Source organism: Psittacula echo (genome assembly GCF_963264785.1).
Source record: "Psittacula echo genome assembly, chromosome: 1".
In the NCBI taxonomy this organism is placed as follows: domain Eukaryota; kingdom Metazoa; phylum Chordata; class Aves; order Psittaciformes; family Psittacidae; genus Psittacula; species Psittacula echo.
The window spans coordinates 3,207,412-3,235,123 of record NC_137735.1 but is presented as its reverse complement, the minus strand read 5'-3'; the positions used below and the strand labels follow the sequence as shown (position 1 = coordinate 3,235,123).

Sequence of the window (27,712 nt, the reverse complement as noted above, 5' to 3'; positions counted from 1 at the left end):
ATTCGGTACAATCCACATCCCGAGGTGTGAGATCCTTCGGGATCCTGCACTCAGCTCCACGTTGCAGGCTGCGTGCACAGAGGGAGCAGAGCAGTGCAGCATGTGTATGGGAAGCAGAGAGGATTCCTCCCGAAGCTACGACACTGCAGCAATCCGTACATGTAAAAGGGAGATTCCAGAGCAGATCCCAAGTGTCCAAGTGAAAACCAGGAGCTCTTTGGTATAGTTCTATGCAGCAGAGTTGTACAACAGAGCAAGGATATAAACCAAGCAAACACACAACATCAAACCCCACTGTTTCATCCTCACGTTTGGTTTAGCAATGTCCAGGTCAGAGGTTGAGACCTTCCAGCACATCCCAAAGGGCACTGTGGTCTGTATGGAAGTGTTGGAGGGTAAAATGGGAATGAACCTGTGACACAGGACTCGTGCCTCACCTTTGGTCTCCAGTGTCCAGGTAAGGGCGGGCTGTAACAGGACTGAAGCCCTGGGGAGAGCACAGTGTGTTCCAACAGTTCAGAGGACACAGATTCCAGCCGTATGGATTTGGGATGCTGGGCTCTGTTCCCTGGACACACAACGTACCACCTTTCACGGAGGGGACACAGAACGCTGCAGGCTGAGCTCTGGGAGCATGAACCCAGCACATGCAGCACTCACAGGGATCCTGATGGATTCCTGCTGTTCCATCTCATTAAACACACAGGCTGCATGGCAAGGGGGATGTGATGTGAGCACTAAAGGTCCTACAGATGTTCCAGACACAGCCACCACGTTGAGCAGTGCAGCTGCATGCTCTCCTCCCGAACCAACCTGCTTGTCGCTGAGGATGGGGTTCACACAGACACGAACACAAGAGTCCTTCCCTTTGCTTCCAGTGAAATGGGGGGACCCAGGAAGTGCCCCGACTTCATAGATCCAATGTCACAGAGTCAAGGGGAATCCAGGAGTTCCAGCAGAGCCCCGACTGCACCAAAATAACCCTGAGGAGCAGAGAGGACAAGCCATTAGACTTGGACATGGGCAGACACCTGATGCAAGGACAACGTGACACATAGGTGTGATTATAACAGCTTATAAAGGATGGTGGAAAGAACAAACTTGGATTGGGTTTGGGTGGCAGGAGTTTGGTACCAGGGGGATACAAGGGTGGCTTCTGTGAGAAGCTGCCAGAAGCTTCCCTAATGTCCTATGGAGCCAATGCAGCTGCATCCAAGACAGACGCGCTGCTGGCCAAGGCTGAGCCCCTCAATTCTCATGGCAGCTCCTCTGGGATAAGGGATTTGAGAAGGAAAAATGCCCTGTGCAGCTGTAGCTGGTGAGAGGAGACCAGGTGAGAGGAGCAGCCCTGCAGAGCCCACGGGCAGTGCAGAAGGAGGCAGGAGATGCTCCAGGCACCAGAGCAGAGGTTCCCTTGCAGCCCGTGCTGCAGCCCATGGTGAAGCACCATGCTGGGTCCCTGCCTGCAGCCCCATGCCAGAGCCCAAACGAGGCTGTGATCCCACGGGAAGCTCACGCTGTGGCCCCATGGAAAGAGGAGCCCACATGGGAGCAGGTTTGCTGGCAGGGACTTGTGACCCTGCAGAGGATCCACACTGGAGCAGCCTGTTCCTGAAGGGCTGCACCCCATGGGAGGGACCCACGCTGGAGCAGTTCATGAAGAACTGCAGCCCATTGCACTCCCATTGGAGAAGTCCCTGGAGGACTGTGTCCTGTGGAAGGGACTCCAGGCTAGAGCAGAGGAGGAGTGTGAGGATCCTCCCCTGAGGAGGAAGGAGCAGCAGAGACAGGGTGTGATGAACTGACCACAACCCCCATTGCCTGTCCCCGTGTGCCACTGCGGGGAGGAGGTGGAGAACTGGGGAGTGAAGTTGAGCCCACGAAGAAGGGGAGGAGGAGCAAGTGTTAAGGTCTGGGTTTCTTTCTCATTACCCTGCTCGAATTTGACTGGGAACAAACTCATTTCCCCAGTTGCAGTGTGTTTGCCCATGATGGTAACTGGTGACTGAGCTCTCCCTGCCCTTATTTAGACCCAGGAGCCTTTAGTTACATATTCTCTTAACTCTCCCCATCCAGCTGAGCAGGGCAGCGACAGAGTGATTCTGGGGAGCTTCTGGTGTCCAGCCAGGGTCAATCCACCACATACCTACAGGTGGGTGCATTAGAAAACAGTAACTATCACTGCTGTAGTGGAATGCAGAACTGCACGCAATCCTCCTGCTGTCATAATCACAGCATGGTTTGGGTTGGAAAGGACCTTAAGATCATCCAGTTCCAACCCTCTGCTACGGGCAGGGACACCTCATGGTCTTAAAGTTCACAAGTGAGATGCAATTGGTAGGAAATAACTACTGAAACAATACATGTGATTCTTCTGACCCTGCGCTGGCACTGCAGGAACTCAGCACTGGGAACCCACTGCACAATGTGTATGCACAAGTACAGGCTGTAGTAACACAGCAGCAGGAACTGCTGCACAACGTGGGTCAACAGGTACAGACTCCACGTGGCTCTTCCCAAGAGCACGTAAAGGATGTGCATTTTGCCCCAGGAGAGATGTAAAGGGTGATTTCACCTCATGTTCCAAGAAAAGTGCTTTCAACTGTCCCTTCGACCAGTAATCCAAAGCATAGGCCAGGAGCCTCATGGAGATGGTATTGATCCGAAGGAAGTTGCCAACAAACACCACTCGATTGATGTTCTGCAAGTAGGAAGGAAACAGAAGGAACATTAAGGGTAAATCCCACTCTCTGCTTGTAATGTGAAACCCCCACCTTAGAGTAAGAATAAAGTTACACTTACAGTGCCTTTGAAACACCATATGCAAAGGAGAGGGGAAGAATCCCCTTCCTGACCTGCTGCTCATGCTCTGGGGGTGCAGCCTTCTATGGATGTTCCTTCCATCCCACATTTCCTAACACCTCCCCCTAACTACTCAGCATCCTCTCTGCACTCAGCTGCCTACTCGAGAGTGAGGACTTAGATGTATTGTGAGCAAGACTCTAATTTCTTGCCTGGTGCCTGCAGTAAATGAAGGTAACAGCAACAGGAGTCAGGAGGATGCTTCCCCCCGTTAGCTCATCCCATCGGAACAGGCTCCAAATGGAGTGGAGAGCATGTCTCTGTTCTTTCATAGCCCTGTACAATGCTGCTTGACATGAATGCAACAAGGCAGCACTGTAAAGAAGCTGAAAGCACAAAGATACAGGAACAGCTGTGAAAGTGGTGAGGCCTGGCCAGGAAATCGAGAGGAACTGGTGGAAACAAGACAGGAAAGATATCCAGCCTCTACATCCCTCCATCCCACCTCTCCTTCCCTCAGCACTCCCAAGCGCCATGATTCATCACACACCTACTGTTCCTCAAACCACCCCAGAGAAGCTGTTTAACTCGTGAGCAAGCAGAGGACCTCAGGAGACCACAGATTCATTCACAGCACAAAGATCTGCCTCAAAGCACACAAAGGAAGGACAAAATTTACTGAAGAATCCAAAGTGAGTGGATTACAACTTCCTAAACATCCAAAGAGATGAGTATGAACATGCCATCTACAGAAGCCAATGCAGGGAAAGAGATTCCATGTGACAAGAACACACCAGGGATGCTTTCGATGGGAAGCAATGACACAGATTCCCCCCAGTACCTCATTCAGTGCACACATCCGTGCTATGGAGCCGATGTTGTTCGTGATGGTTATTAGAGTAGCCTTGGCCAGGTCCTCTTTGTTGACAGAGTCCCGCTTCTCCTTGCTCATCATGTTTCCAAAGCTGGAAAGACAAGTTTGGGGTTAAAGGTCCATTTGCATCAGAACTGCAGGAGAAAATGGGAACTCCTGATTTAACCAAAGTGATTCATCTTGAAGTATTTATATGTGTCCCCTATATAGATATGCCCCATCCCTGGCAGTGTTCAAGGCCAGGCTGGACAGGGCTTGGAGCAAGCTGCTCTAGTGGAAGATGTCCCTGCCTGTGGCAGGGGGTTGGAGCTGGATGAGCTTTAAGGCCCCTTCTTTGCAGGATCTCCAGTGCAGGTGACACTGTCAGTCCTTACCTGGATGCCACAGCCCAGCCTGGCAACCCGAACCGCTCGTAGTCTCCTCCATAGATGTCTCGCACCAGTTTGTCCACTTTGGTGCTGTCCCCACGGGATGCCATCTCAAGGGCCTCTTCAAAGGTGGAGCAACCAGTCAGAAGGCAGCAGAGACCAAAAAAGGTTCCTCCTCCAAGGCTGCAAGGTAAAGCAAAATGACTGTGACCCACCTTGCTTCTAAAGAGACAGAGCAGGGAAATGGCTCATTCCCCTGAAGACTGAGATGAGCTCTTAGGCAGAAGCTCTTCCCTGTGAGGGTGCTGAGGCGCTGGCACAGGGTGCCCAGAGAAGCTGTGGCTGCCCCATCCCTGGCAGTGTTCAAGGCCAGGTTGGACACAGGGGCTTGGAGCAAGCTGCTCCAGTGGAAGGGGTCCCTGCCCGTGCCAGGGGTTGGAACTGGAGGAGCTTTAAGGTACCTTCCAACCCAAACCAGGCTGGGATTCTATGAAATATCAGTCCTGAGAAATAACTGGCGTGCCAGGGCACAGCTATCCAAAACTCAGGGGGAAAAACTATGTCCTGCCTTCAAGAAGGGCAAGTGCAGCAGTCCAGTGACTGCCTGGGGAATTGCTGCTGTGCCAGTGTCCCTGCCAGCAAACTATACCTTAGTTTGGAAGTCAGGATGCAAATCTCTCCTGCCAGGATCAAAGCTAACAGTTGTCAACAGGATTACTGTGAGGATATTTGTGATAATCCCAAACTATGATGGCAAATAAACCGCTTGAATTCCTGCAGCAGGGCAAAACCAGCTTCTAAAGAGACTGGATGCAGTTAGAGACCAAACCATGGAATCCGGATTCTCTGATCCAGGAGGGATCTTTGCTGGCAGAGATAAGGGACTGCAGTAAAAGCAGGAGCTTGGTCATTCAACTCACCACCTTTATGGTCCCTAAAAGTGTCATTTACAGTGCAGAAACACATTCCAGACTCTAAAATCAACCGCAGTTTCCCCCCTTCCAGCACTCACCTGGTGCCTGTCACCCGCTTATAGTTGTCTTTTGAATACACAGCCAAAATGCTGACCCCTGAGCCAATGTTCACCAGCAGGAGAGGATATGGGTTCTCCAGGTTGAATGGGAGCTTCTGACATCTCTCAGCATCCGTTGGGTTTTCAAAATAGTAACACTCTGAGTGTCCATTGAAGCCAACGGAATCAATGTACAGAACTCCTTTAATAAGGCAATCGAGTTCATCCAGTTTGCAAAGCTGAAGGTCACCCATCTGGCAGGGAGAAAGAAAGGAGAAGGTTGAGGAATTCAGCCAGGGATCTCAAGTGTTTATGCTCAGGGCTAGAGAAGTGCCTTCATTGCCAGTTAAATGCAGCCATCTCCATGCAGGGGCTTGGATCACAGGAGGGCTCCATCTTTCTCCATGCATATGGGCTGCAGACTGCCCCTGAAGAGTGCAGATGGGGCAGAGGGGGGATACAAAGAGCTGGATGCACTGATGGACATTGAGAGAATCCCAGCAACTTCCATGGGCCTGATTTAGGCTGAGGCACTAGCATGAAAAATAAGGAAAAATGACAAGGGACTGAAAGAATCCCCCAAAACCATCGCTAAAACCACCAAAAGAGGGATTTAGGAATCACTTTCCCCTCTTGTCACTGCCTCCACTGCACAAAAGCCTCTGTATTTGGTGCATTTTGTCAAGCCCTGGTTAAAGAAAGGCTTTATCACCCGTTTTCCACCTATGAACAAGAATCAAACTTAAAATGAAGCCACATGACGATATCAAACCCCAACTATTAACCTCCTTTCAGTCAGTTTACCACGCCATCAGACTGAACCTCTATAGCTCACTCACACGTGTATTAGAAACGAAACCACATGAGCAAAGGAACAATAAATCTCATATTAAGCATGTGAAGGACAGCAGTAAGGAAAAGCCCTATAAGACTGAGATCAGCATAAGCAGTGATTCATAGTTCAGGTTGGAGATAAGGCAGAAGCTCTTCCCTGTGAGGGTGCTGAGGCGCTGGCCCAGGGTGCCCAGAGAAGCTGTGGCTGCCCCATCCCTGGCAGTGTTCAAGGCCAGGTTGGACACAGGGGCTTGGAGCAAGCTGCTCCAGTGGAAGGGGTCCCTGCCTGTGGCAGGGGCTGGAGCTGGATTTAAGCTTTAAGGTCCCTTCCAACCCAAACCATTCCATGATTTTACAAGAGAGGGAACAGCTTGTAAGAGCTAATACTATGGAAGTCAGTGAGTAATTTTAGAGTTAGAGGAATGTTACATGCACTTGCAGGGAAGAAATGTTCCTCATCTGGAGATGCAAACTCGACCCCACCTGCTGTTTCCTGCACCAAGTTTCAGCTGGGTTAAGCCCACATTTCCAAAGCTAAGATTTAGAGCACCTGCAGAGAAAGCTTTCTAGTTTTAAGCTTTAAACCAGATTTCACTCTCAGGTCCTTAACCGTATAGAAGCCAAAAATGCCTACTGTGAGAAAGTCCTGCTCAAATTTGTACGCTCCACCTCCCGTGGCACATAAGGTAGTATGGAGGCTTGAGAAGTGCTTTTCGCTTCCCATTTGGATAAAAGCAGGCATGTCATGAGTAGGAAAGCGTATAAAGTGCAGATTGCCTTTACGCCCACACAGGGTAAGGTCCTTTAGTTCCAAGTGCACATCCCGGATGCCTGTGGATCCATAAGCTACATTTGATGTCAGGTATTTACGGATGCTTTTGAGGTTTTCCACTTCTTCTTCTTCCTCTTCAGCTGTGATGTCCTTTGGTTCAAAATACACGAGTTTGACCAAGGTGCCTCCAATATCCAAACCAAACCATGGGAATGCTACAGAGAGGAGACAAAAAAGAACCAAGTTATAAACTGAATCATCAGCAAAAGAGTTCTAAACTGAATGAACCCATGCAGCTCTCTAGGGGCTGCAATATCCTGTCTGATCTATTCAACTGGGAAATGAAGGGAGAATCATTACCAGCCTGGTCTGTGCTTAGCTGAGACTCCTCTGTCAATGGGGACAACTCCTGTTCTGAGATACCTCGTGTCTGGAAGCTCCAATTGCATTGATAGGCAATGCTCAAAGTACACCCAGCACTGAAGATACACCCAGCACAGATACACCCACGAGACACTGCTGTAAATTTAATCCCCAGCTATTCCTTTTATAAAGTCCTGATCCAGAGGCAGAGCCAAGGATAATACCAGCGCTTTTACATCAAAGGGATGTTACACACGTTAACTAATTACAGCCCATAAGTGAGGTACGTGGTACCTCACATTACAGCACGTAACTGAGGCAGACAAGTCAGCTAAGATGCCCCACAAAAGCTAATGTCTAATTGGATTATTTTATTAGGCAAATTCCTCCCCTGGTAAAAAGTATGCACCAGGGTCAGGCCCAGCACCATTTACAGCTGTGGGAGATAAAGAGCTGCTTGGAAAAGATCAAGAGAAAGCCCTGATCAGATGGAATCTGTGATTAGAGATGAAAAGTGGAACAGATTAATATTAGTATTAATGAGTTAAGGATAGACCGGAGCTAATGAGAGACACAGAGCAAAGAGAAACTGTAGCCACATGTTATGGCAGCGGGATGAAACCCTTGAGGGGTTTTCCAGAAGGAAAAAAGGAATGTTTAGAATATAAACCTGGTACTAATGTTCCTCTGGGAAGAAGGAGCTCAGGTTTGAGTACAGTTCTTACATCACAGTATTTAGTGTAATTCTTATAGGCCAGGTTGGACGGGGCTTGGAGCAACCCCGTTTAGCGTGATGTATCCCTGCCCATGGCAGGGGGTTGGAACTGGATGATACTAAGGTCCTTTCCCACCCAAACCATTCCCTGATTCTATGACAAGACAGGCATGGTAACATGCCACTGTTAGTTCTGCAATATATGTTTGCTTATCTACAGACAGAAGTGGGCCACACAAAGAAGCCCTCGTCCCTCCCACCATTTCAGAGCAGGAATCGCTCTGGTTAAGCTCCAGGATGCAGCAGCCACCCCCAAAATGCAAGAGCATGTTCCTTGTCCCCTTCCATCCCAGCAGTAAGACAGCAATACCCACATACCCAGAGGCAGAGCTTAAAAAAGCTGAAGAGCAAAGAAAACAGCTCAGAGGCAGGAGGGGAACTCGATCCCAAAGCAAATGATCTTTGAAAAGGCACAAACCCTGCAGGTAAGGACATGTCTGAAGTGAATGCAGCCTCTCCTCAGCGGGTTAACTCGGTTGCTGTGCAGAGCAGAGGTGGAACTTGCCTTTTCAGAGCATCACAGCTCCCCAGAGCTGCTGGAACCATCCAGCACTTACCAGGGTATTTATAAACCACTGAGTTATTATTATATATATTTACAGAGGGGCCACCCCCAGCCATTACCAAACAAAATGTTGAAAGAAGATGCAACTATTTTCAGAGGCACATCCAAATCCCCATCACTCTCTAACTCTGATGCATTTACTTCAAACAAGAACAGGCATAAAAATAACTTGTAATGAATGACAGAGATGAATCTGAATCATGGGCCAATGCAGAAAGAAAGCAGGAGCAATTCAAGGACGTTTTCATGGCAGTTTCTCATTTTGCACTCCTGAAATGAATTCGAGAATTGCAAAGAACGTCCAGTTCTGGGGCAGCAGCACAAGAGGGACGTGGAGCTGCTGGAGCAAGGCCAGAGGAGGCCATGGAGATGCTGCGAGGGCTGGAGCAGCTCTGCTCTGGAGCCAGGCTGAGAGAGCTGGGCTGGGGCAGCCTGGACAAGAGAAGGCTCCTGAAGGGGAGACCTGAGAGCAGCTCCAGTGCCTAAAGGGGCTGCAGGAAAGCTGGAGAGGGGCTTGGGACAAGGGCCTGTAGGGACAGGCCAAGGGGAATGGCTTTAACCTGCCAGAGGGGAGACTGAGATGAGCTCTTAGGCAGAAGCTCTTCCCTGGGAGGGTGCTGAGGCGCTGGCCCAGGGTGCCCAGAGAAGCTGTGGCTGCCCCATCCCTGGCAGTGTTCAAGGCCAGGTTGGACACAGGGGCTTGGAGCAAGCTGCTCCAGTGGAAGGTGTCCCTGCCCATGGCAGGGGTTGGAGCTGGAGGAGCTTTAAGCTCCCTTCAACCCAAACCATTCCATGATTCTATGACTGTCAGTGCTTTCAAAACCTTCAAACTTTTACATATATAAATTCACTTTTTATTCAGGTTTTGTTACAGCTGCCACTGAACCAGCAGAACATCAAGCGTGGGTTAAACCCCATCAGTTACCCACTGCTGGGCACACCAGAAGACATGGCCAGCAGGGACCCAGGAAGGATGGCAGCAGAGCTGGGTGTGAATTGCAGGCAGGATGGGCTCAGGGCTTGCTTGTCTTCACTCAGCACCAGACTCTGAGCCCCAAAAAGAGCATCCAACCCCCTGTGCTAGGATACAAGCTCAGACAGGAGCTGGCTTCATACATCCAAGTGCTAAAAGCCTCGGGCATTCCCTATCTGGGAACAGCTCGGCTGTACCTTCAGTAAGTCACTAGGGATGAATTTGAAGAGAGCCCATTAATGTAATTAACTTAAACCAAATGGTTCTTAATTACGGAGTTCTTGTCATATACATCCCAGCCACAGGTTAGGAATGCAAGGAAGCAATGTGCCTGCTCAAAATGAGGTACTTATCCCCTATACTGGCAAGAGTTTTCTACACAGAGCACTCAAACTCCCTGGGGCAGGGGCAGAACTTCCTCTATAAAGACCTTTCCATAGGACATGGGTGCAGCACAGAAACAGGAGGAGGAAATTCCCCCCGTGACATGGAGAACTGCTGGTTTTCTCTTACAGGAAGTCATCCAACATGAACGTGGAGAGCAGTGACAGCTCTTCCATGTCTGAGAACTGGAAAAAATCCTCCTCCTTCAAAGAGAGGAAGGAGGAAGCTCTCCTGGATGAAGGCCAACACCATCTGCTACCGAGATGTCTCCTAAAACACCGATTTTCACCAGCATCTACAGTGCAGGCACAAGCACCCAAAAAGCTCTGTCCATTATAAATCTGAAGCATCTTTTCCAAGAGACCTGCCACAGAAGATAGTAGCCATAGAAGGGTTTGGGTTGGAAGGGACCTTAAAGCTCATCCAGCTCCAACCCCTGCCACGAGCAGGGACACCTTCCACTGGAGCAGCTTGCTCCAAGCCCCTGTGTCCAACCTGGCCTTGAACACTGCCAGGGATGGGGCAGCCACAGCTTCTCTGGGCACCCTGGGCCAGCGCCTCAGCACCCTCACAGGGAAGAGCTTCTGCCTTATCTCCAACCTGAGCTTCCCCTGTTTCAGTTTGAACCCATCACCCCTTGTTCTGTCACTACAGTCCCTGATGAAGAGCCGCTCCCCAGCATCCTTGTAGCCCCCTTCAGACACTGGAAGCTGCTCTGAGTTCTCCACGCAGCCTTCTCTTCTCCAGGCTGAACAGCCCCAGTGTTCTCAGCCTGTCTCCATACAGGAGTGGCTCCAGGCCCTGCTCATCCTCATGGCCTCCTCTGGACTCGCTCCAACAGCTCCATGTCCTCCTTATGCTGAGGACACATTAGAGCAGTCTGAGAACTGGCAGCATCCAGGAGCCTCTGAGCAGCCAGAGGGTGATTTTTCTCTGTTAGAAGGTTCTGCTGGAATAACCACAGCAAGAAGACACCAGTTTTAACGGCCAAGATAGAAAATGCAAATGCTGCTTCTCTTCACCACCTCCCTGCTGCCACCTGGAGCCCTCCATGCAGCAAAAGAGCCTCACACGTCTCTCCAAGCACTCACCAGCCAGAGAGGGATGGGGAGGATGAGAAACGTCTGGGATGAGAAGAGCATCACTGGATGAACCTCTGAACTGCTCCTGCCCAGCACCTTCCGGGAAGTGTTTGGTCTCTCACTGGGTGTTTGGACATGTAAAAGAAAGGCAGGAAATCCTCTCCTCATAGCCAGAAGTGCTCTCTATCCAAAACCTCTTACAATCTTTTTCCTTAAAGAAACTACAGTAATTTCTTAGCACAATAACAGCCACTGACCTGACTCTTAAACACCGTGTAAGAGAAAAAGTAAATCCAAGTGTGCTCAGTGTGAAAAGCATGTTCAGGTGCTTCACGGGAGCAGCTCTGCTCTGGAGCCAGGCTGAGAGAGCTGGGCTGGGGCAGCCTGGACAAGAGAAGGCTCCTGAAGGGGAGACCTTAGAGCAGCTCCAGTGCCTAAAGGGGCTGCAGGAAAGCTGGAGAGGGGCTTGGGACAAGGGCCTGTAGGGACAGGCCAAGGGGAATGGCTTTAACCTGCCAGAGGGGAGACTGAGATGAGCTCTTAGGCAGAAGCTCTTCCCTGGGAGGGTGCTGAGGCGCTGGCCCAGGGTGCCCAGAGAAGCTGTGGCTGCCCCATCCCTGGCAGTGTTCAAGGCCAGGTTGGACACAGGGGCTTGGAGCAAGCTGCTCCAGTGGAAGGGGTCCCTGCCCGTGGCAGGGGTTGGAGCTGAAGGAGCTTTAAGGTTCCTTCCAACACAAATCAGTCTATGATTCTGTGAAAAGCAGCAGGGGTAGGAAGAAGGTGACTTAAGGAACTGGCAAGACTGCAGCATCACTCCGCTGTTCAGGCTGACAACCATGAGCCCTATTTTCATTTCTCCCCCAACGCACTACATTGTAACTGCTGTTATAAAGCATCTTAAAGCCATTTTTTCCCCTCAAAAGAAAAATATTCTTCATCTTTTGGCCTGACACAGTTTTGTTCTCTCTTAACACAGACACTTTTAAAAGCAGCTCTACACATACATTTTCATACACACAATGTACATTCAACTCTCTTGTCTTAAACACAAACCTTCTACAGGGCAGACCTATGGATACACAACAGGAGCAGAAGACCAGGCTGCAAACAAGGTGAAGGGTTTACAGCTCATACCAAATGCCTGGCACACAGAGAAGCTCAAGGATGCTGTGTGTTCCCTTCATCCCCAAACCCCCTTTAGCGTTACACTGTGACCTCCTTGAGGCAAGAAGAATCTAATGCCTTTATCTGTTGTGGAAATGACTTTATCAAATTAGACACTGCATAACTAAAACTCCACAGAGTCTTCTGAACGCTGCAGAATGATGAAAGAGGTGATAGAATTAAAGGTCTCGTGGTGGATTTTCTTTGTATGACAGCAGCTCAAGCCCTATTTCAGCCTGATCCTGAAGTTATGAGCCAATTATATCAGAAGCTAAAAAGATTAAGGCAGTGGAGCAGCAAAGAGTGACAGTTTAGTTGAGTGCATGACAGCAGCTCTGTGCTTCCTCTAAAATAGCCCATATTATATTTAATAGTGTTATACCACGATGGAACATTTACAGCTGGAGAAGAAAGCCATGTTCAGCAGCATTTAACAGAGTGACACTAAGCCCACACATCCTCCCATCCCTAAAAATGGGCTCTGCTGGGAATTCACCTTAAATCCACAATTCCAAAACATAAAGAGGTATTGAAAAAGCAAAGCTTAGAATGTTGCACTGCCAAAGAGCTGCCCAAAGGGCATCTTAATTGTAGCTCTCTGCGGATACTGTGTATATGGAAAGGTTAAAGCAACGTGTACATTGTGGCTTAGCATGAGCCTGATGGAAGATACTAGCACATGAATAAAGGTGAATGGATGAGGAAATGCTTTCTGAGGTTTTAAACCTCACATGGATGTATTTTTAGACACTATTTGCAGGATGCTGCTCCTAAACTCCTCTCTGGCAGGGAAACAGGTTTTCAGGAAGGAGAAGCAGCATGGAATTGCTGGGAGAGTGGAAGAAAGGGAAAAGGGGGAAGCTGATGAACTGGAACACTGACCTGTTTCTCTTATCATACAGAAGATCCATTACAAAAAGTAATCCCTGCCTCATCATGATGTGGCATCACTGGTTTATGCCCTGGCACTTCACCCTGCCCACAGCAGCCCAGTGGGATCCCACAGTTATATTAAACAGCACATAAATATCCTCTTTATTCATCTGGGGTATTTCCAGTCCAGTTTTGAAGTGCAGATTTCAATAGTGGCACTGGGAATTCATTACCAGAAAGGTATTCTTCTGTACGGTCCCTGGGGCAGATAAAGCTTTTTCTGTAGTATCATTGCTGCTTGTACTACTAACCCCATCAAGCTCCTCCTGACACCCCATCAACAGATCTTAGAGCAGCTCTCAGTGTCTGAAGGGGATCCAGGAAACCTGGAGAGGAGCTTTGGGCAAGGGCCTGTAAGGACAGGCCAAGGGGAATGGCTTTAACCTGCCAGAGGGGAGACTGAGATGAGCTCTTAGGCAGAAGCTCTTCCCTGTGAGGGTGCTGAGGCGCTGGCCCAGGGTGCCCAGAGAAGCTGTGGCTGCCCCATCCCTGGCAGTGTTCAAGGCCAGACTGGAGCAACCTGGTCTAGTGTTGTGTTCATAGAATCCCAGCCTGGTTTTTGTTGGAAGGGAGCTTAAAGCTCCTCCAGCTCCAACCCCTGCCACGGGCAGGGACCCCTTCCACCAGAGCAGCTTGCTCCAAGCCCCTGTGTCCAACCTGGCCTTGAACACTGCCAGGGATGGGGCAGCCACAGCTTCTCTGGGCACCCTGTGCCAGCGCCTCAGCACCCTCACAGGGAAGAGCTTCTGCCTAAGAGCTCATCTCAGTCTCCCCTCTGGCAGGATAAAGCCATTCCCCTTGGCCTGTTCCTACAGGCCCTTGTCCAAAACCCCTCTCCAGTACTAAACCCTCCTTGGGCTCAGACCTCCTTGATCTCTGCAGTGACACAGCCCTTGCTGCACGTTACTGGTACAGATGATGGGAAAGAAGAAAGATCAGGAGCTCCTGCACAGCCTGCAGGAATCCCATCATTCCTGGGGAAGCAGAGCTCATCTGCCAGGGCATCTGCCAGCACAGGCTGGCAAGACAAATGTCAAGGTCACCCAGCCCGTCTGCCATGTACCAGCAGCAGGGAAGAGGGAGCTGGAGTAGGACATGTTTGATCACACTCTCATTAAGCAGTGTGCTTTCATTTAGGCTTCCTTGAACCTTCCCCAAGGTGGGATCAAGCATTTTAACTTCAAAACGTAATTTACTCACACATCAGATGTTGTCCCCGTTAACGAATGTGCTGTTCCAGCACTCTTCCAATTATCACAAGAATCATTCAGGAAAGACAGGCCACGCTGTAATCCCCAGTTGCCCTACACTGACCTTCCAGACTGGATCCAAACCCTGCCTTGGAAGCTGCCAAAATACCTGCTTTACTAAAAGCAGCCCAAACCAGGCTCTGTATCTCATGTTACCCCAGCAAACCACAAGCCCAGCAGCCAACTTTCATCTACATCTTCCACAGAACACCCAGGAACTGAGGCAAAGGACTTATAATCACCTAAAGCCCAGTTCCACCTGAGCCCACCCTGTCATTCCAGAGATCCCCTTCATTTCCCTATGGATGACTGCAATCTATTAACTACTGCATCTCCAACTACAACCCCACAGCCCCCACTGGTGATTCCTTACAATAGCAGCCCCACACCTGGACTTTCACATCCAAAGCTGGTTTTGGTGCAGGATGCTCCCCATTTCTGGTGCTCTTATACCTGCACTACATCTCTCTCTTACCCTATGGATTCTTCAGCAAGCAAAACCCCTGCAAAGGCCTCAGCTATTGAAGAGTAACTTTAGAACCATTCCCTGGTGCGGGATCACTCCTGTAATACAGCAAGATGCGGGAATGGAAGGAAGGGAGAGGCAGAGCCACGCTGCCACTGCATTAGCACTGCCTGGAATTAGCACTGCAAAAGCAGCAGCCGGTTCAGCAAATGTCTTCCGAAGTCTTCATACAAAATTCCTATTTTTCACGCTATGACAGGGCAAAAGAAAAGCTTTTTTCTTCCCCAGCAACCAAAAAAGGAGAAAGAACCCTATTTAATGTGTTCCATTTCTACAGTAACATTGCAGCATTTCCAGCCAACAAACTGCTTTGCTACGAGCTGCAGGACAATTCCGATTCCCATTTCCAGCCTGGCCTCATTTTAAGAGCTGTGCAGGTACCAGGGAACCACACTGATGCTGTTTCATCCTCAGGGTACAGCAATTGCCTCCGATAGGAAGGACTCCAGCGCAAGGAAAGAAATAATCCCTCAGTCCCACCTCCAACATGGCTGAAGTCAGTGAGCAGCCACCTCAAGGCAGCTCCTGCTGCTACCAAAATGAAGGCTGCCATCCATTTTGCACCTAACTCACTCCAGGACAGCTTCTGATACAGCATTTCAAAGCGTGGGCCAGGGGGCGGTTCTTGCATTGCCAAGGCTGTGTCAGCCCCTCCAAACTTGTGGGTTCTCCCCTCCCCAAATTGACACCATTCTCTTTGCTCTCTGTTGCTTTTCTCCCCCAGCCACAAGCCCAGCAGCACAGCCCTGCCCTCCTGCCTCCTTTTCCTCTCCGTGTCCTCAGCAGTGACCTTCCCTCCTGCTCTGATCCAAGGTCCCCAGCTCAGGCACCTCAGCACCTGCAACAGCCCCAACCTCTGTGTCCTGCCCCACAGACCAGGCACCAGCTCACCTTGAGTCTCCCAGAGCTCCTAAAGCTCAGCTTGTCCCATCTTCACCCCAACCTGCTGAGCCCCTGTCCCACTGTGTCCCCACTGTGCTGTCCCCATATAGCCACGCTGGACATGTTATCACCCCATTGTGTCCCCATCGTGCTATTCCCAAACTGCCCATGCTGGACAAGTAACCACCCCACTGTGTCCCACTGTGCTGTCCCCACACTGACCACATCGGGCCCATGTCACAACCGCACCGTGCTGTCCCCACACTGACTATGCCATCATCCCACCATGGCCCCACTGTGCTGTCCCCACACTGGACATGTCATCACCTCACCGTATCCCCACTGCACTGTCCCTACACCAGCCATGCTGGGCCCATGTCATTGTCACACCATGGCCCCACTGTACTGCCCCCACACCAGCTATGCTGTACATGTCATCACCCCAGCGTGTCCCCAACATGCTGACCCCACACCATCCATACTGGACCCATGTCACTGCCGCACTGTGAATTCACTGTGCTGTCCCCACATTGGCCACATCACCACCCCACCATGACCCACACCAGCCATGCTGGGCCGATGCCATTGGCCCACTGTGTCCCCACCATGCTGACCCCACACTGACCAGGTCATCATCACCCCATGCTGACCCTGCACCAGCCATACTGGGCCCATGCCATTGTCACACTACGCTGCCCCCACACCAGCTACGCTGCACATCATCACCCCATCGTGTCCCCACCTTGCTGACCCCACACCAGCCATGCTGAGCCCATGCCATTGCCCCAGTGTGTCCCCACTGTGCTGACCCCACATCATCCATGCCGGCCCCTTGCCATTGGCCCACTGTATCCCCACCGTGCTGTTCCCACACTGGCCATGTCATGACCCCATTGTCACCCACACCAGACCCATATCGCTGCCCCACCGTGCTGCCTCAATGGCCCACATCCCTCTCACCTCTGGTCCCCTCCTGCCACATTCCCATTTCCCCCCTCCCGCCATTAAGGACCCCCCCTCCCCATCCTCACCCCTCCTGGCCCCGCCCCTTCCCTTTAAGCCCCGCCCCCCCGTCCCCTCCCGCCCCGCAGCCGCTCCGTCCCCGCCGCACTCACGCGGGCGGTTCTTGCGGACCGAGTCCCGCCGCTGCCGGCTGATGGAGCCGATCCGTTCTCGGGGCTGCGGCCCCGCCGCGCTGTCAGCGCCCGCCGTGCCACCACCACCACCGCCGTTGCTCCTCCGCCTCGGAGGTCCGGTGTCCGTCCCCACACCTCGCCGCCGCGGCTTCTCCTCCGCGCCACCGCCGCCGTTGCGCAGCGGCTCCATGCGAGGCGCGGCCCGGCCCCATGGGCCGCTCAGCCCCGCCGAGCCGCGCTCTCCCTCAGCCGCCGCAACCACCGCCTGCACCGCGCCTGCGCCTAACGGCCCCCCGCGCCCCCGGCCCCTCGAGGGCGGGAGAGGCCGTGAGGGGGCAACCAATCAGCGTTCTTCGCCGCTGGAGTGACAGGCGGGCTAGCAAATGGAAGGCTGGGATTGGAGGAGAGGGGAGCTCTAGGCCCTCCCCTTGCGCTCCGCCGCGGAAAGTGACTAGCGCGGCTGCCCAATGGAGTGCGAGGGCTGAGGAGGGGGCGGGGATTGCGGCAGAGCTGGCCAATGCGTGTCCTCTGCGAAGAGATTGACAGGACAGCTGACCAATGAGATGAGGCGGCCTGGCTGATTGACAGGCAGGGTCACTATGGCAACGCAGACGGGGGTCCCGCAGCAGGCCTGGTGGGGTTGGGGCAGGCTACTTTGCATACGATTTGCATATGCAATTAGACAGATGTAATTAGCGAGACCCCTCAGCCCCTCATTATGGGGAGGCTCTGGGGGCTCCCAGACCCAACATGTCAGGTCTGTGCCCCACAGCCCTCCCAGGGCCTAAACCTCCCTGTTCCCTGCCTGCACCTCGTTCCTTCCCACTGCTTCCCTGTGGGAAGCGCAGGGCTGGAACCACCTGTCCCAAAGGGTGCTGCCCCTCTGGGCCAATTTAATGGCATGGACACAACGGGAAGTGGAATGGGGTGTTCCCAGAGGACAAACAGGAGGGCTCTGGACTTGATGAGAGAGCTGAGGCTGTCAAGGGACAGCAGGAAGAGCAGTTCCCCTTCACATGGCTTCAGAGATCAAGCTGGATCCAAACTCCCAGTGAGGGCAGAGGAAAACACTCCAGTTCTACAAAGACCGTGGAAGTTCAGTGGATACAACAAGATGGGAACCAAGATCAGAGGTTTAGGAGGAAAGATGAAGAGTCAAGGATGTGGGATACGTTCAGACCCAATCCTCAGCTCCCCTATATCACAGTGTACTTGAAGGGCTGATGTATCCTGTTCCTTAATTCTGGCCTTACATTTGTTTGCTGAGCAAACAACTACAGCAGTAACTGAGCAGACAACAGGAAAACACGTGACCATGCAGAGGGGTGCAAGCAACGATCAACTGGGTGACAGGATCCCAGACTGGTTTGTGCTGGAAGGGAGCTTAAAACTCCTCCACTTCCAACCCCTGCCACGGGCAGGGACCCCTTCCACTGGAGCAGCTTGCTCCAAGCCCCTGTGTCCAACCTGGCCTTGAACACTGCCAGGGATGGGGCAGCCACAGCTTCTCTGGGCACCCTGGGCCAGCGCCTCAGCACCCTCACAGGGAAGAGCTTCTGCCTAAGAGCTCAGCTCAGTCTCCCCTCGGGCAGGTTCAAGCCATTCCCCTTGGCCTGTCCCTACAGGCCCTTGTCCCAAGCCCCTCTCCAGGTTTCCTGCAGCCCCTTTAGGCACTGGAGCTGCTCTAAGGTCTCCCCTTCAGGAGCCTTCTCTTGTCCAGACTGACCCAGCCCAGCTCTTGAAGAGCAAACATTTGAAGAGGAGAACACTTGAAGAGGAAAACAGGCTCCCAGACTATAAGATGCTGTGACAGCTCCCACTGTAACACAATGGAGGTTCCCAGGTGGAATGTTAACTGATGTCCAATGTACCCAGAGCACAGCCAAGCGTGGAGCTGCAGCCCAGTGACCCTCGGTGCTCTTGTGCTCTTCACCTGCACCACGTTAATCTCAGCTCACCGCAATCCTCAGGCATTAACTCGATACCAAAGGGATACAAAGTGAGTGACATTCCAAAGAGGTGGGATAATTCCAGTGAGAGTTTGCTCAATTATGGTCACTGTGGCAGAAACAGGACAAAGAGACTGCTCAGATTTAGTTTGGATCATTTTAATGTCCTGTTGGGCACATGCAGGGAGGATATAAATGGGGTTGGTACTGATATGAGATAAATTCAAATGTTCATTCAAATGTTGCCTTCATTTTGTTAACAAATGAATGCACTGAGTGAAGCTCAGGGTGTTTCCAATACCAGCCCTGAACGTGTTCCATGTACCTGGGCTGTAAATCAAGCCGGGAAAGCAGGAAGTGAAGTGAGCCAGTGGGATGGGCTGAGGCCCTTGGGAGGCAGCACATGTAATGCTGCTGGAAAGGGCTGTTTCCATCCTGCTGCTTGAAAGCTTCCCATGTGTTCCCAAAAGGCACGTGCCACAGGCTGGCAAACCCCAGGGCAGCAAGGGGGGAGCTGGAGCTGGTCACGGCGGTGGTTTTGGTGATGTTGGTATCTCTTTTCTGCTGGTCAGGCCAAGCCTGAAGCTGTTCAGCAGACAAGGAATGGTTCCTGCACACCAGAGCTGAGCCTGGGGTGGCAAAGGTGGCCCAGCTTCCTTTTCTGTGCAGGATCCTGGGATCTGATTCAACCAGAGAAGCTGGGAGAATCTGGATCATAGAATCATGGAATGGTTGAGGTTGGAAGGGACCTTGAAGCTCATCCAGTTCCAACCCCCTGCCATGGACCTGAGGGTTAATAGCATGTAACCAGTGGCATGTAATTACGCTGGATGTAACCAAGTAGACACTATGAGCAGATGTGTGCTGAGGTGGACAGGATGCACCAAGACACTGCTCACGCTTCTTCGTGATTTAGATTGGATATTAAGAAGATTAGAAAGATGAGATGTTCGGAAGATTGATAGATTTGGATTAGACCTTAGGCACAAGTTCTTCTCTGTGAGGGTGCTGAGGCGCTGGCACAGGGTGCCCAGAGAAGCTGTGGCTGCCCCATCCCTGGCAGTGTTCAAGGCCAGGTTGGACACGGGGGCTTGGAGCAAGCTGCTCCAGTGGAAGGTGTCCCTGCCTGTGGCAGGGGTTGGAACTGGATGAGCTTTAAGGCCTCTTCCAACCCAAACCAGTCTGGGATTGTATGATATGCAGGAGAAAAGTTCTCCAAGAAATCCAAATGCAGCTCCATGGAAAAGATCCAACTCCCACCAATGGAGTCTCCTGGAATTGTATATGGCAAAGGCAGCTTTCTCCAAAAGTACCTTTTATCTTAAATGGGAATCCCAATGTGCATGAACTGCTGGAACCCTCCCCCAGAAACCCAGAGGAATCATAGAATCAACCAGACTGGAAAAGACCTTTAAGATCATCAAGTCCAACCATTATCCCAACATTGCCAAGGCCACCAGTAACCCATGTCACTGAGGGCCTCACCTACAGGCTGGATGGATCCTTCTTTGTGGCTTCCATTCCCTGAGCAGCCAAGTGAGGTGATTTAATTCTCCAACCATCTTCTCCATACACATTTCCTTGCTCTATAGGCTCCATAAAAAAGAAGCTGAGCTCCATCCCCCTGCTGATACAAACACGCACATGTGGCAACCTCACAAGTGGACTGTGAAGTGACAAACGGTTTTACTACAGTTAGTAAAAGGCTTGTCTTTGTTGAAGGTGTCAAGGACACGAGTTCAAGTTTCCTCCTGCAGGTTCACCTGCTGAGGATGCTTGAAGTGCTAACTTTAACTGGGAAGATGCCAGCACTTCACAGCAGAAAACTGAGTCTAAGAGGTGACAAATCACGTGTTTCACAAGTGATCTGATGTGAAGAGGCAAAGGGCGCTACTGAGAAGTAGCAGGAAAATATGTGAAGGACGTTACAGGCAAGTAAAGCAGCAAAGAGGGCCCTGGTACAGATGCTGCTGGTTTGGGATCCCAGGGATGTCCTCAAATCATACAGAAAGCATGTGGAAAATCATAGAATAAGCCAAGTTGGAAAGTACCTTTAAGATCGAGTCCAACTGTTAACCCAATACTGCCAAGGCTACCACTAACCCATGTCCCAAAGCACTACATCCACACGCTGGACTTGTTCAGCCAGGGAGACCTTAGAGCAGCTCCAGTATCTAAAGGGGCTACAAGAAACCTGGACAGTGGCTTGGGACAAGGGCCTATAGGGACAGGCCAAGGGGAATGGCTTTAACCTGCCCGAGGGGAGACTGAGATGAGCTCTCAGGCAGAAGCTCTTCCCTGTGAGGGTGCTGAGGCGCTGGCACAGGGTGCCCAGAGAAGCTGTGGCTGCCCCATCCCTGGCAGTGTTCAAGGCCAGGTTGGACACAGGGGCTTGGAGCAAGCTGCTCTAGGGGAAGGTGTCCCTGCCCATGGCAGGGCTTGGAACTGGGTGAGCTTTAAGGTCCCTTCCAACACAAACCATTCTATGATATAACACTATGATACAAAGCTGGTTAGATGTGGCTCTTTCCTGACCCTCAGCTTCATCCCCAGCAGAGACAAGCAAAGGTCCCTGCAGTAGAGCCAGAGATACCAGTAAGGCAAATTCAACATGAGGCACCTGGTGAAGACCACTGCACAGACCTTCAGGCTTGTTTTCAAGCTAGGAAGACCAAAGCCAACAGAAATAGGTCCACTTTTACACACTGCCTGGAGGGACCAGGGGCAAGGGGGGGTCATCCTTTGGACCACCAGGACATGTTTCCCTGGGACCAAACAAGGAAGATGTGAAGCATCACCATGAAGACTTTCATTTTTGACTTAAGCAATCACTCCCTGAGCAAGACCTTCTCTATGGGTGTAAAAGAAGGCTACAGATAAGAATATGGTTGGGAAACAGGAGGAACAGACCCAAACCCAACAGCATCATCCAATGAAGGCCTCTTCCAGCAGAACCTTCCAGAAATAGATTTAACAACATCCCTACCATCCTCACTGCTGCTCCTCAGGCTTCAGATGTGTTGGCCAAATCCCTGCCCTGAAGAGGATCTGCTGAGTGACCCTCACTTCTGCCATCGACTGCACACCAGGAATGCCACCACTGAAATCGCAGCGATGCCTACAGTTGGGATGAGGTATGACCGGAATGGCCAGCTGCTGTCACTTGAGACGTCACTGCCCTGAGACAACCTGGTCACAGAGTCAAAACCTAAGTTTCCAATGGGATTGGCTCTGTCTTGTAGGTCATTGCCAGCTTCAAGCTGGGCGCTGGGGTGATGTTCCACGTGGACTTCATAGGTGCTGCTCCAGCTTGGAAGTGGATGAGAGTCTCTGCTTGCTCCAGCTGATGCCTCTTCCCCAGGTTCTGGTGCTGGGCATCCTAATGAGACTCTGGGCAGTGCTTCTCCTGAGTTGGAGCTCTCTGTGCTTATCAAGAGAGGGTCACTCCTGAAGGTGAGGCTGCTGGACATGCTGGAATAGGGGCCACTGAGACATCTGTCACTTGCTTTTGGGCAGTCCTCAGCCATGGACAGGAGGACACCTGGCTTGCTGGGCTCCATGTTCCCCTCCACATTGCTGAAGGATGCCCCGATGGTGGTGGCAGAGCTCACCTGGTGGGGTGTCCTCCCAGACATGCTTCCTGCAGCAGCTGTGTCCAGGAGAAGGTCCACAGAGGCCGGGAGCACCTGTGGGAGACAAGCAGAGGGGCTGGGTGCCATGGGAAGCACCTGTTTGGCTGGTCTTGGCCACACATGTGACAAGACAAGCCCACTTCAGTGCCCAACAACCACATTACCAGCTGCTGACAGTGAGGCTGGGCCATGGTAGTGAGTGGGGCCGGGAGAGTGAACAGGGCTCCAGGGAGCCTTTGGGATTGGGGGAGATAAGGGAAGGAAGGGAAGGAGTGGAGGGAAACAAGGAAGGGGGAAAAAGGAAAGAAGGGGGAAAAAGGAAAGAAGGGGGAAAAAGGAAAGAAGGGAGAAAAAGGAAGGAAGGAGGAAAAAGGAAAGAAGGAGGGAAAAAGGAAGGAAGGAAAGCAGGGGAAAGGAAGCAAAAGGAGAGAAAAGGAAGGAAAGAGGGGAAAGGAAGGAAGGGGTGAAAAAGGAAGGGTGGGAAAGGAAGCAAAGGGGGAAGGAGGGAAGGGGGGAAAGGAAGAAAAGGGGGGAAAGGAAGAAAAGGGGGGAAAGGAAGAAAAGGGGGGAAAGGAAGAAAAGGGGGGAAGGAGGAAAAGGGGGGAAAGGAGGAAAAGGGGGGAAAGGAGGAAAAGGGGGGAAAGGAGGAAAAGGGGAGAAAGGAGGAAAAGGGGAGAAAGGAGGAAAAGGGGGGAAAGGAAGAAAGGGGGGAAAGGAAGAAAAGGGGGGAAAGGAAGAAAGGGGGAAAGAAAGAAAAGGGGGGACACGGAAGGAAAGGGGGGACACGGAAGGAAAGGGGGACACGGAAGGAAAGGGGGACACGGAAGGGGGGGAAAGGAAGGAAAAGGAGGGAAAACGAAGAAATGGGGGCAAAAGGAAGTAAGGAAGGGGGGGAAGGGGGAGAAAAGGAAGGAAGGAGGGAAAAGAAGAAAAACAAAAAAGAAGCAAAAATGGATGAAGGGAGGAAGCAGAAAGGAAGATCAGCAGCAAGGAGAGGGGTGGAAAGAGGCAGCTGGAAGGCCAGACACTGACAGGCAATTCAAGGAGGGATGTGAGGAGCCAAAGCCCCACCAGCCCTGGCTCCCTTCTCCCACGCTCCAGAATACAGGAGCAACAGGAACAGAGTGGGGAAAAGCCCTGTATGAGCTCACCAGCAGCCCAAAACCTGACACTGCAGCAGAACACCTCCCAGGCCGGGGAGTTCACAAGGGACATGAATGAAAGCAAGTGTTAATGGGAAAGGTCACCTACGTGCTCCTTCAGTGGCATGGAAGGGGTGATGGTGGCTGTCACCTCCATGGGCATTTTATTCTCTTGTCCAGGCTTCACAGAGCTGTCACAGGATGGGGAAGTGTCTCTGGGTATAGAGCTGGTCCAAGTATTTGCTGGGGAGAAAACAAAACGTATTGTGTTCATAACTTTTGTTCAAGAGGCTTGCTATTCCTCAAGGACGCTGCAATAGGATACTCCTAGAGGTGAGGAGGTTGTTTTTGAACACTTCCAGGGACAGTGAATCCAGCCCTGCCCCGGGCAGCCTGTTCCAATGCCTGAGCACCCTTTGGGGAAGGAATTGTTCCTCAGCTCCATCTGAACCTGCCCTGGTGCGGCTTGAGGCCGGTTCCTCTTGTCCCATCCCTTGTTCCTTGGGAGCAGAGCCCAGCCCCTCCTGGCTCCATCCCCCTCTCAGGCACTTGTAGGGAGCGATCAGGTCCCCCCTGAACCTTCTCTTCTCCACACTGAACCCCCAAGGTCCCTCAGCCCTTCCCCATCACACTGTGCTCCAGGCCCTGCACCAGCTCCAGTGCCCTTCTCTGGACCCACTCCAGCCCCTCAATGTCTCTCTTGTAGTGAAGAATATCCAGCAGCACCACAGTTGCTGTATGGCTCTGCCAGGCAGGAAACCCACCTCCATCTCCTCCATGCTCTCCCAGCATCCCGACCAGCTTCTGCTCCACATCAAACTGCTGCTGTATGAGGAGGGGGCTGCGCACATCCACAAAGCTTCCCAGGTGCTCACCATGCTCTGGGACAGACAGAGCCTGGTTTTGGGGCAGGGAGTTCAGGTGCTGCATCCCCCCAGTGCGAGTGGCCTCCTCCAGTTTCGGGGGTGACTCAATGGAGATGTACAAGTCCTCCTGGGGCTCATTCCTAGGCTGCCGGGGGCTGTGAGCAGCCTCTGCATCCCGTGGTGGATGAGACCTGCCCAGGCCCAAGCCTGGTATACCACGATGCAGGTGGTTGGCATTCCCAAAGCATCCATTGTCCACACACACCGGGTGCTGCGGGCGGCTCAGCCAGTCCCGGCCACACTCGCTGGGCACAGCTGATGGCACGGACACGGTGCCTGTCCCAGGGGTCCCTGCTGGTGCTTGCATGTCCTCGATGGGGTGACAGAGATACCTCTCAGCACTGTGTCCAGTGCTCACTCCATCATGGACTGTCCTCCTAGGCGGGGGCAGCTGGGGCGTCTCTTGCTGCAGGATTTTGGGGAGCTGGAAGGAAATTATAGAACAGTTTGTGTTGGAAGGGACCTTAAAGCTCATCCAGTTCCAACTCCTGCCACGGGCAGGGACACCTTCCACTGGAGCAGCTTGCTCCAAGCCCCTGTGTCCAACCTGGCCTTGAGCACTGCCAGGGATGGGGCAGCCACAGCTTCTCTGGGCACCCTGGGCCAGCGCCTCAGCACCCTCACAGGGAAGAGCTTCTGCCTAAGAGCTCATCTCAGTCTCCCCTCTGGCAGGTTCAAGCCATTCCCCTTGGCCTGTCCCTACAGGCCCTTGTCCAAAGCCCCTCTCCAGGTTTCTTGTAGCCCCTTTAGGCACTGGGAGCTGCTCTAAGGTCTCCCCTTAAGGAGTCTTCTCTTTTCCAGGCTGACCCAGCCCAGCTCTCTCAGCCTGGCTCCAGAGCAGAGCTGCTCCAGCCTATAACTCCAGTTATAGGGTGTAAGTTACCAGGTGCAGCAATGATCAGCAGCAAGAGGCTGCTTGGGATGTCCCTGCACAAGCCCGGCCCTACCATGGGCTCCCCTTACCACGCAACTCCGGTCCAAAAGAGACCTTTGTATCCCCATCTGACACGTCACACTCACCGATTCCTGCACTGGGGTCCTGGCATCCAGGTCCGTGCTTGTGGTGGTGGCAGCACCGGGCAGGTCTTGGTGTGGCTGCTCAGCCAATGGCGCACCCGGAGCAGGGTCAGGAGCTGGGGACAGTGTCTGGACTGCGGTGGAGGTGATGGTTGGACGGGCATTGCTGGCTGCAGGAGAGGAGGCAGCGGTGGGAGCTGGGGGACCTGGAGGAACCAAGGTGGTTTGTAAGCTTGGACACTGAGGGAAAAGCCAAGTGGGCAAAGGATGAGCGTGGGGCTGAGGCCCCTCACATGCCCCTGCTCTGTCCCAATTCCACAGCACCCCTTCATTCATCCTTCCATCTCCCCCCAGGATTCTTCCTTCAGACAAGGACCCCATCATCCTTAGCCACATCACCAGGGTGATGGACATCCCTGGGGACAGTCAGATATCCCCAGGAAGCCAAGACAAGGAGAGATCAGACACCGGGACATGTGGTTCAGATCCCCATGTCCACCAGACCCTCAGGCCAGCCCCCAGGGACACCGAGACTACCTACGGGGTTGCCAGGAGTCGTACACGTGCTGTAGCTCATCGGCCAGGTCCCCTGCGTTGTTCTGGCGCAGCGCCTCAATGAGGTCCATCACCCAGCCTTGCCGGCACTTCAGGTGCTGATAGAACTTGTAGACAGTGGCCTGGCTGCCTCGTGCTTCCTCCCGGGCATGGAGCTCATCCTGAATAAATGACATACAGGGAGCTAAGAGAGGGTCTGGCTTAGAGGTGGGGTGGGTGGATGTTGCCTGAGCTATATCATAGAATCTAGCCTGGTTTATATTGGAAGGGACGTTAAAGCTTATCCAGTTCCAACCCCTGCCATGGGCAGGGACACCTTCCACTAGAGCAGCTTGCTCCAAGCCCCTGTGTCCAACCTGGCCTTGAACACTGCCAGGGATGGGGCAGCCACAGCTTCTCTGGGCACCCTGGGCCAGCGCCTCAGCACCCTCACAGGGAAGAGCTTCTGCCTAAGAGCTCATCTCAGTCTCCCCTCTGGCAGGTTAAAGCCATTCCCCTTGGCCTGTCCCTACAGTCCCTGATGAAGAGTCCCTCTCCAGCACTCTTGTAGCCCCTTTCAGACACTGGAAGCTGCTCTGAGGTCTTCACACAGCTTCTCTTCTCCAGGCTAAACAGCCCCAATGCTCTCAGCCTGTCTTCATATGGGAGGTGCTCCAGTTCCTGATCATCCTCGTGGCCTCCTCATCTGTTGTGGAAGGCGCCCAGCAGGAACTCGGGAAAGCAGCACTTACTCTGTCAGCATCAGTGAGGCAGCTCAGGGAATCGGCCAGCGATGCCACACGGATGTTCCTGAAATTCCTGAGGTTTCTCATAATGTAGTCGTACACTTTCTCTTCGGCAAAGCCCATCCTGGCTCAGCACCTGCTGAGAGACAGACACTTAACTGGCATGGAGGGCTGCTGGTAATGCTCAGCTTTTCCATAGGAACTCAGGCTTTTCCATGGAGCCTGGTCCCTCAGCACTCAGCCTCTTTGTGGTGGAAACAGGCGAAGGGGGAAATCCAGAGTAGAAAACACACAAAGAGGAAACTCTCCGTTTCAAGTAGAACTCTCGACTCTGCTTTTGCAACCCAGCCTCCCTCTGGCTGCTGTCCAGCCCCGCGTTTATCCTCGTTCCTGCTGCAGCCGGATGGATCCCACTGCGCTCTCGTGACAGTATCGCGACGGGAGCAGCGCGGGGGTCACGCCAGGCCAAGGGGGACAAGGCCGAGGGCGACGAGGTTGATCCCTGAAGCAGCAAAGGAAGGAGGAAACGCAACAAGGGGAAAGGGAAACCCGCCCCGCCGGGCCTGCCTGCTCCTATGGGAGCGCTGGGAAGGGTTGTGCTGGAAATAAACCTCAAACCACCCCCGGGTCCCCTGGCTCGGCGGACTGAGGTACTGGATCGAACGGAATTCGATGGGATGCAATGGGATACGATGGGATACGATGGGATACGATGGGATACGCCAGCACCACCCTCCCCTCACAGCCCCTACCTGCACCCGCCGCCGCCGCCGCTGCTGCTACGCGCTGTGGGGACCGCTCTAAGCCCGCCCACGCCTCGCTTCGCCGCCTCTGATTGGTCGCTGAGCACGCCCGTCGCGGTGATTGGCAGGCGCTGTGAGGCGAGGGCGGGAAGTGCCTCCCTCGACGGGGCGGTGGATCCGGGCCCGGCCCCCACCCGGTGGCAACGGGGCGGGCCCGGGGCGCGTCCAGCCCTCACCCGGTGGCGGCAGGGGGCAGCCGCGCACCGGGAACGTCCTGAGTGTCCCCTCCCCTCGTCCCGCCCCGCTGTCCCCGCCCCGCTCTGTCAGC

At 52.8% G+C, this 27,712-nt stretch overlaps 1 protein-coding gene across 4 annotated transcripts; it reads right to left on the bottom strand.

The window, feature by feature from the left end:
- Positions 1–69: 69 nt before the first annotated feature.
- Positions 70–27,431, bottom strand: PANK2 (pantothenate kinase 2). 4 transcript variants are annotated; one of them, XR_013958545.1, is made up of 8 exons: positions 27,394–27,431; positions 26,648–26,777; positions 25,903–26,077; positions 25,365–25,567; positions 24,183–24,768; positions 23,528–23,661; positions 21,631–22,330; positions 6,812–6,877 (listed from the first exon to the last, which is right to left on the bottom strand). XR_013958545.1 is itself a non-coding variant. In XM_080635145.1 (7 exons), the coding sequence occupies exons 1-7, from the start codon at positions 21,631–21,633 to the stop codon at positions 933–935; spliced, it is 852 nt and encodes a 283-aa protein (XP_080491271.1). In that variant the 5' UTR covers positions 21,634–21,722; the 3' UTR covers positions 70–932. The 4 variants fall into 4 exon arrangements, 2 of the variants coding, with proteins under 2 accessions (XP_080491271.1, XP_080491270.1); XR_013958546.1 differs by having other exon boundaries at positions 26,648–26,780; positions 27,394–27,418; XM_080635145.1 differs by lacking the exons at positions 23,528–23,661; positions 24,183–24,768; positions 25,365–25,567; ... (1 more) ...; positions 26,648–26,777; positions 27,394–27,431 and adding exons at positions 70–983; positions 2,576–2,701; positions 3,644–3,767; positions 4,051–4,227; positions 5,057–5,310 and having other exon boundaries at positions 6,761–6,877; positions 21,631–21,722.
- Positions 27,432–27,712: the final 281 nt, after the last annotated feature.

What these genes read in the sequence shown, in the direction of transcription:
- PANK2 (XM_080635144.1), bottom strand. Translation starts at nt 16,885, where the DNA reads ATGGAGCCGCTGCGCAACGGCGGCGGTGGCGCGGAGGAGAAGCCGCGG. An exon ending in TTGAGCAGGACTTTCTCACA is followed by an intron (nt 5,311 to 6,524) that starts GTAGGCATTTTT and finishes TCTCCCTGCCAG; the next exon opens with ATGGGTGACCTTCAGCTTTG. An exon ending in GGATGTGTGCACTGAATGAG is followed by an intron (nt 2,702 to 3,643) that starts GTACTGGGGGGA and finishes TCCTACTTGCAG; the next exon opens with AACATCAATCGAGTGGTGTT.